The sequence below is a fragment of the Bombina bombina genome, chromosome 4 (assembly GCF_027579735.1).
Source record: "Bombina bombina isolate aBomBom1 chromosome 4, aBomBom1.pri, whole genome shotgun sequence".
Lineage (NCBI taxonomy): Eukaryota > Metazoa > Chordata > Amphibia > Anura > Bombinatoridae > Bombina > Bombina bombina.
In genome coordinates, this window is record NC_069502.1 from 1,071,263,516 (window position 1) to 1,071,285,117 (window position 21,602).

General features: G+C 39.9%; 1 protein-coding gene across 1 annotated transcript in view; it reads left to right on the top strand.

The window, feature by feature from the left end:
- Positions 1 to 21,602, top strand: part of PPP1R21 (protein phosphatase 1 regulatory subunit 21) — a 557,069-nt gene that overhangs the window by 495,234 nt on the left and 40,233 nt on the right. Inside the window, exon 19 of the mRNA XM_053712717.1 lies at positions 15,144 to 15,272. Coding sequence (XP_053568692.1) covers positions 15,144 to 15,272 — 129 coding nt within the window. The remainder of the gene's footprint in view (positions 1 to 15,143; positions 15,273 to 21,602) is intronic.

A 21,602-nucleotide genomic window follows, 5' to 3' on the forward strand; every position in this document is an offset into this window, starting at 1 on the left:
AAAAGTTTACTATTAGATAGTACAATTAAGTTATGTGTTAGATTGTTGTTTAAGGTTGTTATCTTAATTTAAGTATTGCACATATGTAATAGCAAGTTAATTTACAATGTTTACTGCGGAGCAGGGTCCATATCAAAGACTCCTGCTTCTGTTAGCTCCTCGCCCCCATCACAGGCAGCCCACACTAGGGCTCCACCATAGCGAACTATTTTCGCTAACACTTCTTCACACTATCTGTTGCCTATTTCCCTCCCCCTATCCTCCCCACTTACACTAACTCTCAGTATTAAAAGACCTGACCTACTCTCCATACCTCTCTATGCCACCCCTTAAAATACTAACCCACAATGTACGAGGCCTAAACTCCCCACATAAACGTAGCCTTTTGGCTAGATCACTTAAATTCCATAACCCTGACGTAGCATTCCTTCAAGAAACACATTGGTCGTCAGACAATCCTCCTTGCACAATATCTAAAGACTACACTGTCCTCGAATACACCTCTTTTTCAAAAAAAGCCAGAGGTACGGCAATTCTAATCCATAAAAGAATAGCTTATGAACCAATCCAAGTTCTAAAAGACCCCCAATCTAGATTTCTCATTTTAACATGTAAGCTGGACCATACTGATCATACCTTAGTTTCTATCTATCTACCTAACTCACATCAGCCTAGATACCTCAAACGGATCCTACACACAGTTGACCGGATAAAAATAGGCAGAGTCTTACTGGCAGGGGACTTCAACATGACTTGGGATCCAGCACTAGACAGAAAAAGAACTGCATGGACAAAACACACCGCCCCTCCTGCTCAACTTTCCCAAAAGTTCAGACAAATAATTACCCATTTCTGCTACTTCGACGTATGGCGTTCACTTCATGCTAGAGATAGAGACTACACTCACTTCTCATTCCCTCATAAAACATACTCCAGACTCGATTATGTTTTTTGTTCAGCAGAAACCCTTGACCTAGTCAAACAGTCTAGCATCTCCCTATGCCCATGGTCTGATCATGACCTAATCTCAGTAACTCTCCGCTCAGCGGAGCGGCATAATGTGAAGCCTTCATGGCGCCTCCCGCATGACATCCTACAGGATGCTGCATTTAAGGAAACCTTGAGAAAAGACATAACCTTCTATTGCCAAACTAATGACAATAATCAGGTCAGAGACGACACACTATGGGGAGCGGCAAAGGCCACCTTTAGAGGTCTCATAATTAAGCAACAAGCTCATCTTAAAAAACTATCTGGCCTACCCCTTTCCAAATCCCATATTGAATTGCGTCGACTAGAACTCCTAAATAGAAGTACACCTTCAGATGACACCACAGCTCAAATTATACAGATTAAAAACCATATTAACCAACTAGAACTAAAACGCACCCAGGCAAACTTATTTAAGTTGAAACAGATTTCTTACCATAAGAGTAACAAAGCAGATACACTACTAGCAAATAAACTTAAAAACAGAGCGAGTACCTCAAGAATTCACCAGATCCAATTTGAGAACCAGATATACCGTAAGCCCTCAGACATTGGTATTTGTTTTGAGAAATTCTACTCAAACCTGTATAACCTAGAAAAAAATGCTAGCGACAAACTAACTCCTGTTGACAAAATATGCTCCTTCCTTCGCAGCTTAAAGCTCCCCTCATTGTCATCTGACGACCAAGAAACACTCTCATCCCCCTTCACCTCTAAGGAAATCAAACATGTAATAAAGCATCTAAAACCTTTTAAAACTCCGGGTCCAGATGGCTACTCAGCAGCCTTCTACAAAACATACACAAACGAATTAACCCCACTACTCTTAAGATTTTTTAACCACGCTAGAGAACAGGGTAGGTTTAGTCAGGAATTTTTGGAAGCAACGGTGATTACTATTCCTAAACCCCAAAAAGACCCATCCTTATGCTCCAATTACAGGCCAATCTCCTTGATTAATTTAGACATCAAAATTTATGCTAAACTATTTGCTACACGTATCTCTAAATTACTCCCGAACCTCATAAACTTAGACCAAGTAGGATTTATCCCTCACCGCGAGGGGCCAGACAATACTAGACGTCTCCTAAACATCTGCACCGAATCCACCAGACTAAATAGGCCATTCTCTGTTATCTCATTGGATGCAGAGAAGGCTTTTGACCGTGTTAGATGGTCCTATCTATGGGAAACTCTTAAAATTTTTGGTTTCCCAGATCAAATTATCAAGGCGATTCAGGCCCTTTATTCCACTCCCACAGCGGTAGTTAGAGGCCTAGGCTTTGTTTCACCCCCCTTCCCAATATCTAATGGCACCAGACAAGGATGCCCACTCTCACCCCTACTCTTTGCCCTGGCAATCGAGCCACTAGCAGAACAAATCAGACAAGATAAAAAAATTGATGGCATTCGCCTACATGGCACAATTCACAAGATTGCACTCTTTGCAGACGACATTACTATATTCTCGGCAGACCCCCTATCTTCATTCCCGAGACTAATAGAAATCTTAAACTCCTTTGGAGACATGTCACTCTACAAATTAAATCTAGATAAAACAGAAATCTACACCTGGGGAATCCCACAGAACACAGTTGACACCATCAAGGTCCAACACAGAGTACACTGCGTCGATAACTTCATCTCCCACTTAGGTGTTAAGATATCGAATAATATCCCTCAGATGATCAAAGACAACTACCTGCCTCTCCTAACCGAACTGCGTACTTTGAAAGACAAATGGGACTATACTCACATCTCATGGATAGGTAGATTAACAGCCCTTAAGATGTCCTTTCTACCTAAAATTACTTATTTATTTAGATCTCTCCCTCTCCGTATCCCGGGATATCTCCTTCACCAATTTCAGAGTGAAGTTACAAAATATATATGGCAGCACAAACCCCCCAGAGTGGCGCACAAAATCCTTCAAAGCCCCCTTAGTAGAGGAGGTATAGCCTCCCCATCAATAACTAGGTATTATGAAGGAGCCATGCTCACTCATATTTCACAATGGGGTGCTAAAGACTCCCCTAGTAAATGGAAAACCATAGAACAAGCCTCCCTCCCAAATCATATATTTTTGCCCGACTTAATTTGGATTCCGGCCCACCTAAGGCGTACCACAGACATTAGTAATAACATAATACGGGAATGCCTCGCCATGTGGGACAAGCTTAGACACTATCCACACATCGCCCCACATCCTTCACCTATTACTCCCTTGACAGGCCTCCTACGAGGCTTACCCGACTCTCATCCTAATGGCTGGACCAGAATTGGAATACAAACAGTAGCTGACCTTTGGGTTACCTCACCAACCCCGCGCTTCATGACACTCTCAGAAATAAAGGCAGGCTCCAACTTACCTAGGTACATGACGTACGAATACACAAGACTAAAGAGCTTTCTCACTAGCTGGGGATTCCAACCTGAGCTACAACGACCTCGTACACTCTGGGAAACGACTTGGCAACAAGGCAACAAACTACACAGACCTTTATCAATGCATTACACATTAATAGGAAACACAGACCCTGAGAACAAACTTCCTCACTTACTCACTTGGGAATCAGTTCTGAACCTGACTCTGACCCCACAAGTATGGCAACACGTAATTTCCCTCACTAAAAAAGCACTACACTGTGTCACACTCTTTGAAACATATTACAAACTCTTAACGAACTGGTACCTTACCCCTGCGAGACTTAATAAAATGTTTGCCTCCGCCTCTCCCCTATGCTGGCGCAATTGTGGCAAAAAAGGAGACTCCTTACACATATGGTGGGAATGCCCCAAGTTAAAACCCTTATGGAGTACATGCTTCCGTACGCTAGGGAGATTAGGCATAACACTTCCTATAACTCCTTCTAATGCCCTCTTACACATAGGCATCACTAAATTACCTAAGCATCAAGCATATTTAGCAATCTACTTGCTAACAGCTACTAAAGCGACAATAGCCAAGGCATGGAAAACTGTGACACCCCCAAAATGGTCATGCATTCTAAACTATATGGCATATATCTATAATATGGAGAAACCTATCTTTTCCTCTCTAAATAATTCAGACCTATTTGAATTAGTATGGGCAGATTGGCAATCTAACCACACCACTACTTGGGCCCCGAACACTAGAGTAATCACACACTAGGTAACCCTCCCCATGTACCATCCGCATATGAACCAAATCCCTGCCTCTAACAATTACCCTCCCGTTCCCTTTTCCCCATTCCCTCCCCCCCACCCCAATTTACCCACCCCATTTGACTTGAGCTATATTTCGTTCTCTTTTTCATTTTAGGAACGCATTCTAACCTGACATATTTTTGAATGTTCCAATTTATCTGTCCACACTCTCTGTAGGAGCCTACGTGCTCCAAATTATTTAATATGTCACTGTTGTATTTGAGAAATCTTTACTAATAAAAAAAAAAAAACTTGAAAAAAAAAAATTTGACTTTTTTTTCCCTGTGGGCTGTTAGGCTCGCGGGGGCTGAAAATGCTTCATTTTATTGCGTCATTTTTGGCGCAAAAAATCTTTTCTGTTTCCGGCGTCATACGTGTCGCCGGAAGTTGCGTCATATTTTGACGTCCTTTTGCGCCAAAAATGTCGGCGTTCCGGATGTGGCGTCATTTTTGGCGCCAAAAAGCATTTAGGCGCCAAATAATGTGGGCGTATTATTTGGCGCCAAAAAATATGGGCGTCGCTTTTGTCTCCACATTATTTCAGTCTCATTTTTTCTTTGCTTCTGGTTACTAGAAGTTTGTTTTTTGCCATTTTTTCCCATTCCTGAAACTGTCATTTAAGGAATTTGATCAATTTTGCTTTATATGTTGTTTTTTCTCTTACATATTGCAAGATGTCTCACGTTGCATCTGAGTCAGAAGATACTTCAGGAAAATCGCTGTCTAGTGCTGGAACTACCAAAGCTAAGTGTATCTGCTGTAAACTTTTGGTAGCTATTCCTCCGGCTGTTGTTTGTATTAATTGTCATGACAAACTTGTTAAAGCAGATAATATTTCCTTTAGTAATGTACCATTGCCTGTTGCAGTTCCTTCAACATCTAAGGTGCAGAATGTTCCTGATAACATAAGAGATTTTGTTTCTGAATCCATCTAGAAGGCTATGTCTGTTATTTCTCCTTCTAGTAAACATAAAAAATCTTTTAAAACTTCTCTCTCTACAGATGAATTTTTAAATGAACATCATCATTCTGATTCTGATGACTCTTCTGGTTCAGAGGATTCTGTCTCAGAGATTGATGCTGATAAATCTTCATATTTATTTAAAATGGAATTTATTCGTTCTTTACTTAAAGAAGTACTAATTGCTTTAGAAATAGAGGATTCTGGTCCTCTTGATACTAATTCTAAACGTTTAGATAAGGTATTTAAATCTCCTGTGGTTATTCCAGAAGTTTTTCCTGTTCCTAATGCTATTTCTGAAGTAATTTCCAGAGAATGGGATAAATTGGGTAATTCATTTACTCCTTCTAAACGTTTTAAGCAATTATATCCTGTGCCGTCTGACAGATTAGAATTTTGGGACAAAATCTCTGACGGCACAAGGAGTTTGGGAATCTCAGGAGGTGAGATTACCGATCAATATTTTGGAACTCCGTGCAATTTTCAGAGCTCTTCAGTCTTGGCCTCTTCTGAAGAGAGAATCGTTCATTTGTTTTCAGACAGACAATGTCACTACTGTGGCATACATCAATCATCAAGGAGGGACTCACAGTCCTCTGGCTATGAAAGAAGTATCTCGAATTCTGGTTTGGGCGGAATCCAGCTCCTGTCTAATATCTGCGGTTCATATCCCAGGTATAGACAGTTGGGAAGCGGATTATCTCAGTCGCCAAACGTTGCATCCGGGCGAATGGTCTCTTCACCCAGAGGTATTTCTTCAGATTGTTCAAATGTGGGAGCTTCCAGAAATAGATCTGATGGCGTCTCATCTAAACAAGAAACTTCCCAGGTATCTGTCCAGATCCCGGGATCCTCAGGTGGAAGCAGTGGATGCATTATCACTTCCTTGGAAGTATCATCCTGCTTATATCTTTCCGCCTCTAGTTCTTCTTCCAAGAGTAATCTCCAAGATTCTGAAGGAATGCTCGTTTGTTCTGCTGGTAGCTCCGGCATGGCCTCACAGGTTTTGGTATGCAGATCTTGTCCGGATGGCCTCTTGCCATCCGTGGACTCTTCCGCTGCGACCAGACCTTCTATCGCAAGGTCCTTTTTTCCATCAGGATCTCAAATCCTTCAATTTAAAGGTATGGAGATTGAACGCTTGATTCTTGGTCAAAGAGGTTTCTCTGACTCTGTGATTAATACTATGTTACAGGCTCGTAAATCTGTATCCAGAGAGATATATTATAGAGTCTGGAAGACTTATATTTCTTGGTGTCTTTCTCATCATTTTTCTTGGCATTCTTTTAGAATTCCGAGAATTTTACAGTTTCTTCAGGATGGTTTAGATAAAGGTTTATCCGCAAGTTCTTTGAAAGGACAAATCTCTGCTCTTTCTGTTCTTTTTCACAGAAAGATTGCTAATCTTCCTGATATTCATTGTTTTGTGCAAGCTTTGGTTCGTATAAAACCTGTCATTAAGTCAATTTCTCCTCCTTGGAGTTTGAATTTGGTTCTGGGGGCTCTTCAAGCTCCTCCGTTTGATCCTATGCATTCATTGGACATTAAATTACTTTCTTGGAAAGTTTTGTTCCTTTTGGCAATCTCTTCTGCCAGAAGAGTTTCTGAATTATCTGCTCTTTCTTGTGAGTCTCCTTTTCTGATTTTTCATCAGGATAAGGCAGTGTTGCGAACTTCTTTTGAATTTTTACCTAAAGTTGTGAATTCTAACAACATTAGTAGAGAAATTGTGGTTCCTTCATTATGTCCTAATCCTAAGAATTCTAAGGAGAAATCATTGCATTCTTTGGATGTTGTTAGAGCTTTGAAATATTATGTTGAAGCTACTAAGTCTTTCCGAAAGACTTCAAGTTTATTTGTTATCTTTTCCGGTTCTAAAAAAGGCCAGAAAGCTTCTGCCATTTCTTTGGCATCTTGGTTGAAATCTTTAATTCATCATGCCTATGTTGAGTCGGGTAAAACTCCGCCTCAAAGGATTACAGCTCATTCTACTAGGTCAGTTTCTACTTCCTGGGCGTTTAGGAATGAAGCTTCGATTGATCAGATTTGCAAAGCAGCAACTTGGTCCTCTTTGCATACTTTTACTAAATTCTACCATTTTGGTGTTTGAATCTTCTGCTTCTGTTTTTCATTAAACTTTATTTTGGGTGTGGATTATTTTCAGCAGGAATTGGCTGTCTTTATTTTATCCCTCCCTCTCTAGTGACTCTTGCGTGGAAAGATCCACATCTTGGGTAATCATTATCCCATATGTCACTAGCTCATGGACTCTTGCTAATTACATGAAAGAAAACATAATTTATGTATGAACTTACCTGATAAATTCATTTCTTTCATATTAGCAAGAGTCCATGAGGCCCGCCCTTTTTTTGGGGTGGTTATGATTTTTGTATAAAGCACAATTATTCCAATTCCTTATTTTATATGCTTTCGCACTTTTTTATCACCCCACTTCTTGGCTATTCGTTAAACTGAATTGTGGGTGTGGTGAGGGGTGTATTTATAGGCATTTTGAGGTTTGGGAAACTTTGCCCCTCCTGGTAGGAATGTATATCCCATACGTCACTAGCTCATGGACTCTTGCTAATATGAAAGAAATGAATTTATCAGGTAAGTTCTTACATAAATTATGTTTTTTACATGCTGCAGTGTTAAAATAACATTCTCTATTTTCTTAGAGCATATCACTTTAAAGCAAATTCCTTTATTTTACTTTGTTGTCCAAGTCTTGCTCCTGTGCTACTCCAGGCAAGGATACAGCAGGTACATATACCAGCCTAATCCTCATCTTGAGTAGAGTAATGTTAGTCCAGTAATGCAACTTTGGCTTCATTCCTATAAAAATGCTAGATACATAGTAAGTGAATTTGTTTAAAAATTAAATGCTTCGGGGGGGCGGAGCTTGGCCGCGCTGGGAGATGGCTGACTGATCCAAGAGCTCCTAGGCCCCACTACCCAAACCATATAAAAATAGCCTAATATATTACACATATACATTGAGAGACTCAGCTCTACAGTGGGGAGCAAGTATAGAAGCAGCCCGTATACCCAAAAAAAGAAAACAGGAATAACCACGCACTCGATATCCCCAGAAATACCAGGGACCGCAGCTGGAACTACGCCACGGGCGCTCTGGCGCCATGACCGCATAGACCGCACAGCAGCTCCGTGAGCAGCTAAATAGCAGCGGCCCGACCGCCACAGGTTACAAAAGGCAGTACCCAGAATCAGGATCAGGGGTTTACCGAGTGCAGGCTCCCGTAAGTTGTGACGTCATCGGTTGCGACAAGTGGGGTCAGCGCTACCGATCATCAGGCCAAAAACTTGTCAAGCTGTTAAAGAAGGCACAGGTATTTAAGAATTTCCTGCAGGGGACCACTTCACGAGCCTCAATACCTCACCCACATAAAAAATAACAAACCAGGGGGTACAAACCAAACGGCTAATAAAAAGGAAGCTTGCAAAGGGGGGCCACATAAGATTTAGGCAGCTATAAGCCTAACATTCAAACTCTGTCACGCAGCAGTGATCACCCAAGCAGTGAACCTCAGGCCCACATATAAAGACTGCAAGTAAAGGGTATACACCGAATTGCCACACCAATTAGAGCACACTAACGGGAGATTGGCATAAAAAGCTGTCAGCAGCAGTCAGACAGGGGAAAAACAAAGATCAAAAGAAAAAATAAAAGGGAAAATAAAGCAAAAAAAACATTCTCAAACCCCCGCAACTGGCCATGCCAGGCCGCAGATCAGCTAAGCCAGATATCACAAATAAAGTAAAGCCAATACAGCAATATCTTAAACTACAAGAACCTATAGTCCCAACACAAAAGATGGAACAAGTTAAAATCACAGATCAGCCAGACCAGCATACACCCCCTGCCTCCATGTGTACAGCACAAATCTTAACTAAAGATGACATCAACTCATTGTGTACTAAAGAGGACATTAAAGAAATAATAGGGGAAGTGAAAAACTGGTATGGGGATCTTAAAAAGGACATATCAAAAGTCTCCAGCAGAGTAACAGCACTGGAGGAGCACTACAACACAACAGATAATGATGTCCAACACATTTCAAAAATGGTCTACGACCAGCAGGAAACAATACATCATTTATTAGACAGGGTGGAAGACCTGGACAACAAGAGTAGGCGCAATAACTTACGTATACGTGGTATACCAGAATCAATTCAACCTTCTGCAATAGAGGGGTGCTTACAGGACTTATTTAGAACAATTAAAGGCAATAACAGCGCCCCAGACGTAAATATTGAAAGAGCCCACAGAGCCCTTAGAGCTAAACCCCCACCAAAAGCACCCCCACGAGACATCATACTGAAGCTCCTCAACTTCAAGGATAAAGAAGAAATCCTCAGACATGCGAGGCAAAAACAGAAGATTATGCATGCAGGTAACCACATTCAGGTTTTTGCTGACTTGAGCCCCACAACCCTGCAGAAAAGGAGAGACCTGCACTTCATCACATCAGTCCTTAGGGACAAGAATATACCATACAGATGGGGCTTCCCCGTAAGTGTCATCGCAACTAGAGGAGGTACCACGGCAGTTTTCAGAAACCTCGATGACCTTTCCAACTTCAACAGCGCCCTACAACTCAACATAACAGAGCCTGAAGAGGAACAGCTTGGTCAGAGAGATAATCAACGTGCACATGGTAAAGAAACGGGCTCGCAAATAAGAAATCTACAACCTCCTGACCCCTCAAGACCACAAGAAATGAACTGCACAGGCAATTGACTTGCCTTTCTCAATAGGCTGGACAGTTCTCTCAGATGCTCCAACAAGGCTAAAGGTCGTATTATCTGTTATTTTTAGAGGGTTAACTTTGTTTTTCACTCTCACCCTTTATTAAAACGGTTTGGGGGTAGGGATACTACTCCTTGTATAGTTACTTCTGATATTATCTGTTAATCTTATCACTTGTATGCAGTTGGCAGTTATCAGAAATCAATTTTGTCAAACCACTATTGCTTTGTAGTTACGGTTACAGATATTCTATACCAATACTGTGCTACACTGTTTATAATAAGTCACTGGTGATTGTACTGTTTTAATATTTATTGACATTTGTTTGCAAAAGTACTCCTTGCCGCATTTGTACATCCAAACATAACAACAAATAATGACTTCACGCACCCACACGCTCTCACTAACGACAGTAAACGTAAAGGGATTGAATAGCCCCGAAAAGAGATCTATAGTCTTCAGGGACTTATACAAAAACACAGGGGACATCCTTTTTATCTAAGAAACGCACTTCAAAAGGGGGAGAGAGCCAAAGACATTAAGCCACAAATACAAGACGACATTCCTGGCTTCAGGTTCATCTAAAAAAGGGGGGGTGGGAATACTTTTCAAAAACTCTGTAAACATTCAGGCCACCTATGTAGAGAAGGACAAGGACGGCAGATACCTAATTTTAGTAGGCCTCTTATTTAATAAACCGGTCACATTCGCAAATATTTACTTACCCAATAAAGAGCAACAACATACATTCAGGACTATTTTCCGGTCACTCCTAGTACATGCTAAAGGAACCCTATTTATCGGAGGAGACTTTAATCTACCTCTAGATCCCTCCATAGATACATTCACTGGCAGTACCAGCACTCCCCAGAAAGTAATTAAGTCAGTTAAAAACCACCTTCAACAACTAAGATTACAAGACATATGGAGGGTACTTAACCCTAAAACCAAGGACTACACCTTCTACTCCCACCCTCACGCCTCATACACGAGAATTGATTACATATTCACTGACCAAACAGGGTTAGCCTTGATAGCAGATTCTAAAATCCTACAGATCACATGGTCGGACCATGCGCCTGTTCAGTGTGTGGTAGAATGGCCAGATCTGCCGCAAAAACCATACATTTGGAGGCTTGATGATTACTTGCTAGAACACGCGCTGACTAACATAGAGATAGAGAAAATACTAACCGACTACTTTAGAGAGAACGCTACGGAAGAAATAACACCAGCCACACTGTGGGAAGCCCATAAAAGTGTATTGAGGGGGGAATTCATCGCCTTAAAAGCTAGGGAGAAAAGGGAAAAAAGGCAATTCGTAAATTCTACACTTTCACAAATTGGCTACTGGGAAAAACAACATAAACAAGACCCGCAGTCCAAGACACTACTAAAATCCCTGACTAAGGCTAGACAGTCCCTTAGAGACCACCTTAACAAAGAACATCAATTGAAATCCTCTATACTTAAGCAGAAATATTTTGACGTACAGGACAAAGCAGGTACTTCCTTAGCTAGAGCTCTCAGGAGAAGACAGTTGGACACATACGTTCAGGACATACAAGACAAACAAGGTAGAGCACAAAAAGACAGTAAAAGTATTGCGGAAGTTTTCAGACAATACTACTCCACACTATATAATATACCAGACCACGCCACACCGCAAGATATAGAAAAATACCTGACAGATCTGGACCTGCCCACCCTTGAGAAAGAAGACACTGACAAGCTAGACTCTCCCATCACAATTGATGAAATTAAAAAGGCAGTTCAGGACATGCCAAGTGGGAAAAGCCCAGGCCCTGATTATTATAAAAAATACATAGACCACTTGGCAATGCACTTGGCGAATCTATTCAACTCTTTCACACCCTCCACAGGTGAAAATATGCTAGAAGCGCACATAACCGTACTACAAAAGCCGGGAAAACAACCAGACAGACCAGAACACTTTCGCCCAATTTCATTGCTGAATTCGGACATAAAAATCTTTGCAAAAATACTTGCAAACAGAATAAACCTCTATCTACCCAAACTGATTAACACTGATCAGGTGGGGTTCGTGCCGGGGAGAGAAGCAAGGGACAACACGATAAAGGCCCTTCAAATTATATCCTATGTCAAAGTTAACAAAATCCCAGCGGTCTTAGTTTCCACAGACGCGGAAAAAGCCTTTGATAGGGTTAATTGGCTATTCTTAAAAGCAACCATGCAAAAAATGAAATTCGGCAACAAATTTTTAGCTCAGGTCTTCTCTCTATACGCGCACCCCACAGCCAAAGTAAAGGTAAACGGCCTACTTTCGGAGAGATTCTATATAAAGAATGGGACGAGACAGGGCTGCCCGCTCTCCCCAGTGCTCTTCGCACTGTCCATAGAGCCACTAGCAAAGAAAATAAGAAACAACACACAGGTTACAGGCGTCACTATAGGACACAGCGAGCACAAGCTGGCTCTATACGCGGATGACATCCTCCTCACCCTCACGAAGGTAGATCTGGCCATACCAAAAGTTATTCAGATGTTTAGGGAGTTTGGACAGGTTTCTAATTTTTTAGTTAACACCACAAAATCAGAGTTGATAAACATATCCTATGAAGATAAGACACTAGACCAATTAATTCCCAACTGTCCCCTAAAAAAACAAAACGTGACATTGAAATACCTGGGCATACATTTAGCACCTGACATAAAGACTATATTCCTGGCCAACTTCAAAAAATTAGAGGAATCTTTGCTAACAGATCTCTCGAGCTGGAGAAATAAATCAATCTCTTGGGTGGGCAGAATAAATGTAATAAAAATGAATGTCCTACCGAGGATCTTGTACTTGTTACAGACTACGCCAATACACCTGCCATTCCAATACCTAACCCGCTTACAATCACTGATTGAACAATTCATATGGAAAGGGATCAAGCCGAGAATTACAAAACAAACACTGTATTTGCCCAGAGAGAAGGGTGGCTTAGGGGTCCCTGATGTCCACACATACAAAAATGCCATTGCACTACACAGACTGTTAGACTGGTGCACAAACAGCGAACACAAGCAATGGGTTCAAATTGAGAGACACATTATGGGAGTAAGTAATGCAGGGACAACAGCTTGGATTCAAGACAAGCATCGACCCGATATGATACACCAATACCCAATACTGACTGAATTCTTCACAACATGGGACAGACTGATAGCCACCTCCACAGGTATCTCGCACGCATACTCCCCAATGCTTTCTCTATGCCACAACCCTACACTCCCATGGACTATTAAAGACAAACATCTAGAGAAAGGCAGACACATTAAAAATAGTACAATAGCAATATTTTTCCAGGAGGGCAAACTCAGGACGTTAGACGACATTGAGGAATTACACCCAGACATTCATCTGAACTGGTACTCCTACGCACAAATGCGTCACTTCATCGCAACACATCCGCATAAACAGCACCTCTCCAGAAAAATAACATCATTTGAAGGCCTATGTCTACTAGAAAATACACCTAGACATGCCATATCCATCCTATATAAACAATTAACAACTAAGGATGAGTCACAACTGCCATCTTACACCAAAGCCTGGGAGAGGGAGTTGGGGATAAACTTAAACCACAAGAACTGGTATAAAGCTTTCCAGACCACCAAAAAATCCTCCATCTCTACTAGGGTGCTGGAGATGAATTACAAATTTCTAACCAGGTGGTACCTCACTCCAAACAGACTACATAAGATTTATAAAACGGCCTCCAATAAGTGCTGGAGGGGATGCGGGGAGGTGGGAGACCCAACACACATATGGTGGAAGTGTGACAGGTTGGACTTGTTCTGGGTAGAGGTACTCAAACAGATTTCAGACATTGTGGGCCATGGAATTCCTAATGACCCCCAAATCCTACTATTTGTGGGAGTTCCAAAACTGACTAACCCCATAGTAAGCACTCTACTTATCCTATTAATTAACAGTGCTAAAATGCTAATTCCAAAACACTGGAAATCCAACGTAGTCCCCACGGCAACAGAATGGAGGGAGCAGGTAGAAAACTTACTCCACTTAGAGAGATATCATCACCTTAGATCAGGTTCCATAGAAACACATGAGCTAATGTTAAGTATGTGGAAGCACTACACCCCTGACACACCCACTGACACATGAGCGGGGCCTACCCAATACACCTGAACGACCTGTGACTCCAACTGCTATCACTCTCATAACACTGCTCACTGACAACTTGCCTCCATTGCCAGCAATGTCTGCCGCAAGCTTGGCCGGGGAGAAGCCCGGATGAGGTCGCTACTGTACAGACTATAATAACCTGTTAAGTGATGATGCTATGTCTGCTTACCCTGCAATTTGCCTATCCACTCAACAATCGTCAAGTGCACCAGATAGGCACAACACCAAAATAAATTACGGACAACAGAGAGCTTGCCTAGATACAATGCTGGACTTTACCAGAACTATTATCATGTGAAGAGTGCACTTTCCTACTAGGAGAAAATTGACTTTAACCATATGTCACTAGCACATGTATGGACACTTGCTCCATGTTGAGCGTAACAGAGAATACTATGTTAAAACCTTGCAAATTGCCTTACACTTTTGAGTATTGTTTCTGTATCTATGAAAGTTCTAAATAAAGCTTTTTTAAAAATTAAAAAAAAAAAAAAAAATTAAATGCTTCACGAAAATAGAGCGTTTCTTTTTGTTTACACTAGAATGAACGTGAAACCTAAACTTTTTCTTTCATGATTCAAATACATTGCACAATTTAATTTTTTTTTTTACTTCTGTTATCTAATTTAGTTCATTTTCTTGGTGTCCTTTGTTGAAAAACGGGTGGGCTCAGGGCCGTTCATCTGGAGCACTATATAGCAGAGGTTTTGCAAGAATGCTTTTAACAATGTTATACATTGTGGAAACACTACAAGGATACCATGAGAATTAAATTGAAATTAAATTTGGAAATAAAATTGGACTTTTTTTAAATTCTGTTTAATCTAAATCCTGAAAAAATCAATTTGAGTTTCATGTCCCTTAAAAACGATACGACTGTAATAAAATGAGTAAAAGTAAAGTGTTTGCAAATCATAATTAGTCAACAATATATTATTTAAGGAGAATTTTGTTTGCTTTTTGTTAATATAATTCATAACTGCTATGTATCCATCATCTGCTGCAACAGAGTTTAATTACATATCTTGTTCCCATGGGGTTTTTTTTTTCTTCAGGATGAGTTAATAACAACCAAAAGGAGTTATGAAGATCAGTTAAGCATGATGAGTGACCATCTTTGTAGTATGAATGAAACATTATCTAAACAAAGAGAAGAGATAGATAATTTGAAGATGGCTAACAAGGTGAGCTATATTATTAAATTACACAATTGTATTGTAAAAAAACTGACAGTGATTATCTTATTATGGAAGATAATAATCTACATTTGTACAGTAATTAAAGAACGGATGATAATTCCCTAATCTGAACGCCAGATGTTGTGGTATGAATATATATAATGTATTGCCTGGAGGGGGTGCTATATTTCTTTCATACAGGTGGTAAGAGTCCACGATCGATTACTCTTGGGAATTTCTCTTCTCTACCACTAGGGGGAGGCAAAGATTCCCAAACCCCAAGAGCTCTATAAAATCCCTCTCACATCACATATAACTTGTAGTCACGACAGCCTCCTGGGTTCCCACGCTGTCTGATGTGTTTAGCGTGTGAACAAAGATCCTGCCCCTTTCTCTACCTTTTGACTGTTATGCCTCCAATGTCCGAGTAGAGCTGTGCTGCAATGGATTCTATGTGGACCCGAAGGTGCTCAGCTTGGTAGGGAAAAGTTCTTTAACGATAAGTTTAGAAAAAAGCCAGCAAGCACTTTCTTCCTTTAAAAGTCCAAGTTTATTCAACATACATTAAAAGGATTGCTTGAAATAATATCAAACAGCTTTAGGCATCAGTATAGTCTGACATGTTTCGGCCGTAGCCTTAATCATAGACATAATTAAAACCAAATGTGCTATTAAAATTTATACCTTTAGCTTGTTACTCCTTGGTTCACTGAAAACACTTGAACAGTCATCAATGTTTACACCTACTAATGTATTTAACCCTTAATCTACCTTGTATTACAGAGTAGCTATGCTCATTTCTGCATTCACTTTAATCAACAGATCTTAAGGCGATGATATATACTATTGTACAACAGCAAAAAAAATTATGAGAACTAAAGATTAGTAAGACACCTGTATATGGGAACTATTGCATCACTTATCTAGGTTTCAAAATTGTACACACTCTAGTACACTCTTAGGTTTATTAGAGTACTGGTACTTTTGAGATGGAAGCTTCCAATAGCTATAGGGGGTCCAGTAACCTTTACTATTCACAAACTTTGATTGCTATGCTGAACTGGACCAATTAGAGAATGACTTTGAACAGATCTTTAATGATACTTTAGTCACTAGTTCTCTGAGTGGCCGATTTCAGACACTGGAAATGTTGATGAAGAAGGAAACTAAACGAAAATGGGATAAATGGACCTTAGAAAGATATATCCGTCTAAGAATTGTCCCTCGTGGTCTCCGGATCAGAAAATTTCCAGCTTTTGCAATAGAGTATAGGACATTCATAGATAACTGGATTAATAATCTGTCTAAATGTTCATTTAAACTCATGCAATTGATTATAAAATACAAGGATTTCCAACTTTTGGGAGTAAGAGAAGAGATAGAAAAGTTACAGACAGAATTGGACGCACGCATCACAGAGGTTAAATATAAAGAATATGATAGTATAATTAAGGAAACTATAGCCACACTAAAGAAAGAAATAATCAAGACCAAACATGAAAAATTCATGAGACCAACAGGATTATTCCCAGAATAGAGTATATATATGGCAAAGATTCCCTAGAAATAGGTCAAGGGATAGAAATAGGAAAAGACACCTAGGCAAGGGAGGAAATCAGAATTCAGAAAATTCAGACTCCAACTTCGGAGGCTCAGAGTCGGGGGGAACGAGTCACTCAGAGAATGAAATGTCTGATAATGATCAAGACAACAGTCAAACAGGTATTAACCCTAAATCGATACTCAAGTCACAAAGAACGGTCAGGTTTGTAGGTAATATAGCTGATACCACAGTACATTCAGGTAATGGTAGACTACCTCCCAACACAGTGGTCATAGAAAGTGATATGACCACACTAGAGAATAGAGATGCAAGAGATCTCAAACAGGTTTTTTATACTGCCCCAGTGAATCCCTCCTTAAGAGGAGGAAGAGGAGGGGAGGGAAGAGGAACAAGAAGAGGAGCAAGGGGAGGAAGAATGAACCATTCACAGTATTACCTGAGACAGAACAAGTGTAACGAATCAAACCTTCTCAGCGTCACAATAAAGGGGTGTGGGCATGAAGGAGTTAATAGCACACAGCTCTGGTTCCCTTACCCTTGCAACTCTGCAAAAGGACCTTAAAAGAGACACCACAGTAGTCCCCAGATCTTGTCCACACTGCTCTAATTAACGATTTCTCTGCTGCCACCACCAAAACTTTTAAAATTAAAGGGGAGTTTTGGGGAACCCCTAAAAACTCACACTATTTAATACTTAGGTAACGTGCCTTTAACATTGTCTCAACAGGAGTGTGAATTCGGATATTAGAGCCCAAAGACAGAATGAGATTTTCTATGTGTTTAATAACAAAAATATCAATACAGGTTACACAGTGCAAAATTATAAAGACATTCAAAATAACATACAAATGCAAAGCTACAGTTCTTTAAAAACAAAATGGGACATGAAAAGAATTACACAATATCTTTCTTATTATCAAATTCCTTTAGATATGTGGAGAGCTGCTGATCATGTAGATGTCTTTGGTCCCCAGGGCAGTTCTGCCTAAAAAAAACGATTTCTTGCCTACTTGAATCCAATTCTCTTTGTCTTGTCAAAGACAATGCCCTGGTTATGATTTACAACGGGTTCAACCAATTACAAACAAGTCTTAGCCCCCACTATCAGTCATCAAGGGGAGGAGTGTTCTGCATTCCTACACACAGTTACACAAACAGCATTAGTCTAAGGAGGGGGAAGGGGTCTCATCCCACAGCTTCTCTGAATAAAGATTTCACACAGAAAAAGGCAATTCACATTAACCTTTTTCCAGGCTGAGAACACAATACCACCTCTGCTGAGTAGCCAATCCAGGTATCAACTACTCCACATGATTGTATCATGACAAAGAAACAGGTGAAATATTAATAGGGAATACAGCTCCTAATAACGTGATCAACCTGACTGACTATCCCTTAAGTGACGGTAAACTCAAAGTATTGAGTTATGGATTAGGTTTTGTACATACAAGTAAATTCAATTTATTTCAAACTTTGGTAGATGTCAACAGGTTGATTCGAAATATGAAACTTAAACATTTCAGACATCAACAAACTGACAATTCAGGTAGTAGGGACACCACACAAAGGCCGTCAGATAATATCAATGACAATATTCCCCCTTGATTTTTCTGAATTTCAGGATATTGAAAATCTGGTAAGCCTTGAGAGAGAAGGACAAATACAGGCAATGGAGATTAATTCACACAGGGGTTTCAGACCCAAGTCAGTGTTCTACCCAGTCCAATCGAGAGGGGATATCCTACTAACCTTCCAAAAAAGAATTGAAGCAGACCTAATCAACTTAGCTAAGGAACCGGTTACACATCATTCTAATTTATCTAAAGAAGAGAGGAAGGCCATTGACACCGTAAAGAAGAATGACCAGCTAGTAATTAAGATGGCAGACAAGGGTGGGAGCTTAGTGGTGTGGAGCAAGGAGGCCTACAAGGATGAGATCTTAAGGCAGCTAGATTGCCGCGATGATTATAGATCATTACCAGGTAACCCTACGTCAGTCTTCTTGAGAGAAATAAGGTCACTACTGGATGATGGCCTAGAAGAAGGCCATATTGATCGAGACACTCGCGACTTCCTAGCTGTACAAGAACCAATCATACCCATCTTTCATATCCGCCCAAAGGTCCATAAATCCACGGTGGAAGTTAAAGGGCGCCCTATCGTTTCAGGTATAGGGTCTGTATGTGAACCACTCTCAGAATGGTTGGACAGTTTGCTCCAATCATTGGTTTCTAACCTCAATAGCTATTTGAGGGATACTAAACATCTCTTGCAGATTCTTGAAAACTGTAACTGGGAACCACACTACAGTTGGTTAACGGTGGATGTGGTGTCCCTTTACTCTTCAATACCGCATGAGATGAGTTTAAGAGCAATAAGGTTCTTTCTGGAGAGGGATACCACCTACACATCTAACTTCATAAATTACATAATAGAAGTAACCAGTTTTCTTCTCAAACATAACTATTTTAGGTTTGATGGGAATTATTTCCTCCAGATAAGGGGCACTGCAATGGGGGCTAAATTCGCCCACTCGTTTGCCAATCTCACTATGGGATGGTGGGAACTTAGCACTATATATGGAGGAAACAACAAATTTGCCAAAAAAATCAAGTCATGCTATAGGTTTATATATGACTTGATTTTCATATGGAAGTGGAATATGAGAGAGGTGGTTGACTTTAACTACCTCAACCAGAACATATGGGGTTTGAAATTTACATTCGAGTCCAACAAATTCTCAATCTGCTATCTTGACCTGAAACTAACATCTAATATGGAAACCAAAAAGGTAGAAACATCAAATTATAGGAAGTCAATTTCGGGGAATACCCTTTTGCATGGAAGAAGTAGTCACCCAGTTATTGTACAAAAATCCATAGCAAAAGGACAATTTGTCTGAATGAAAAGAAACTGTTCTAATAATCGAGAATATAAAAAACACAGTGAGGATTTAAAAAAGCGACTGCATGACAGAGGGTATAATAAGCAGATGATAGAGAAAGTGAAAAAAACAGGTGAATATGACAGACAACTTTTGTTAAAAGATACACCAAAGACTGCTGTAACAAGACAAGACGCAGAGCAAGTGACTTTTGTCACCCAATACTCTTCTAACTACAATGACGTTTGTAAGATAATCAAAAGACATCTACCTATGTTAACAGCAGACGAAGGACTAACTGAGAGAGTCAAAAAGGGGTGCAGATTTTCTTACAGGAAAGGAGTTACCCTGGGTAATATCTTGTCACCTAGTGACACCCACTAAATCATGAAACTAGTTCTTGGTTAACATCGAAAGGGATGTATAGGTGTGGCTATAGCCAGTGTATTCCCTGTAGTTTCACACAAGAGGAGAAAACTTTAGATCAAATGTAACCTCTAAAGAATATCAGATTGAGAGCTGTGTGAATTGCAGGTCTAAATTTGTAGTCTATATGGTGCACTTGCTCAGAGAAAACAGTATATTGGATGCACATCCAGGGAGGCCATGGAGAGAATTCGCCAGCACCGCTCAGATATTAAGAGATCAGATGCTAGATCAGAACTAGCCAAACACTTCATATAGGAACATGCTAGTTCCAATTTGACCTTCAAGTGGAAAATAATAGAAAAGTTAAAAAAGAAAAAAAGAGGAGGAGATTTGAACAAATTGCTGTTCAAGAGAGAGGCCTTTTGGATCTTCTCCCTGGCCACCATGATCCCCAATGGATTTAATTCCATCTATGATATTATCAACTTTTGGGAATAGGTGAACACCAGGTGCTGAAATATCTTGCGATATCCTATAAGATATACACATGACGGCATCTCAGGAATATGAACACATATTAGAGGATTAGTTATGCATAGGCCCTTAGCCAGTCAGGAAACATTGCCACCCTAGTATGATAATTTCACAGTCCATACTATTTGTATATATTCTGGAGTTGTTAGTATGGATTTATACGGATTAAGTGTATAGAGGAGAAATTATAATATTGAACAATATGATAGTAGTTAATTTAAGGTTAAAAACTTTATTTGTTCTTCGATCTATACCCATAATAAAGACTAGTTAGCTTCATACCATTTAAGTTAACCTGATAATATGTATGAGAACAATTTCATATGGAGGAAATAGGGTACTCTAGAATAATCATACCTTACCTCTTATTTCTCCGGCACTCTTTAACATCAGTGCTGGAAAAATATATGAGAACACTTAGATAGTTTTGTAAGAGTACTGGTATTTGTACACTGTAGAGTATAATTCCTATTGTTCACTATTATAAGTCTTAATTGTAGAGAGGATTGTAATGTCTAGGAGTTGCGAGAGTATAAGCTATAGTGTCTAGCAGAGTGCAATACAATATAATCATGCTAGACTTGCACTCTATTTTTTCAATATAATGCCATACCTATTATGCTGGTACGTTTATCTTTTTATGTATTTATATTTCTTTGAGTTGATTGTAGACAGAATTATTATATTCAGCTGCGAGTGGGTTTTTTTTTTGCTGTTGTACAATAGTATATATCATAGCCTTAAGGTCTGTTGATTAAAGTGAATGCAGAAATGAGCAAAGCTACTCTGTAATACAAGGTAGATTAAGGGTTAAATACATTAGTAGGTGTAAACATTGATGATTGTATAAGTGTTTTTCAGTGAACCAATGAGTAACAAGCTAAAGGTATACATTTTAATTGCACATTTGGACTATACTGCTGCCTAAAGCTGTTTGATATTATTTCAAGCAATCTTTTTAATGTACAGTATGTTGAATAAACTT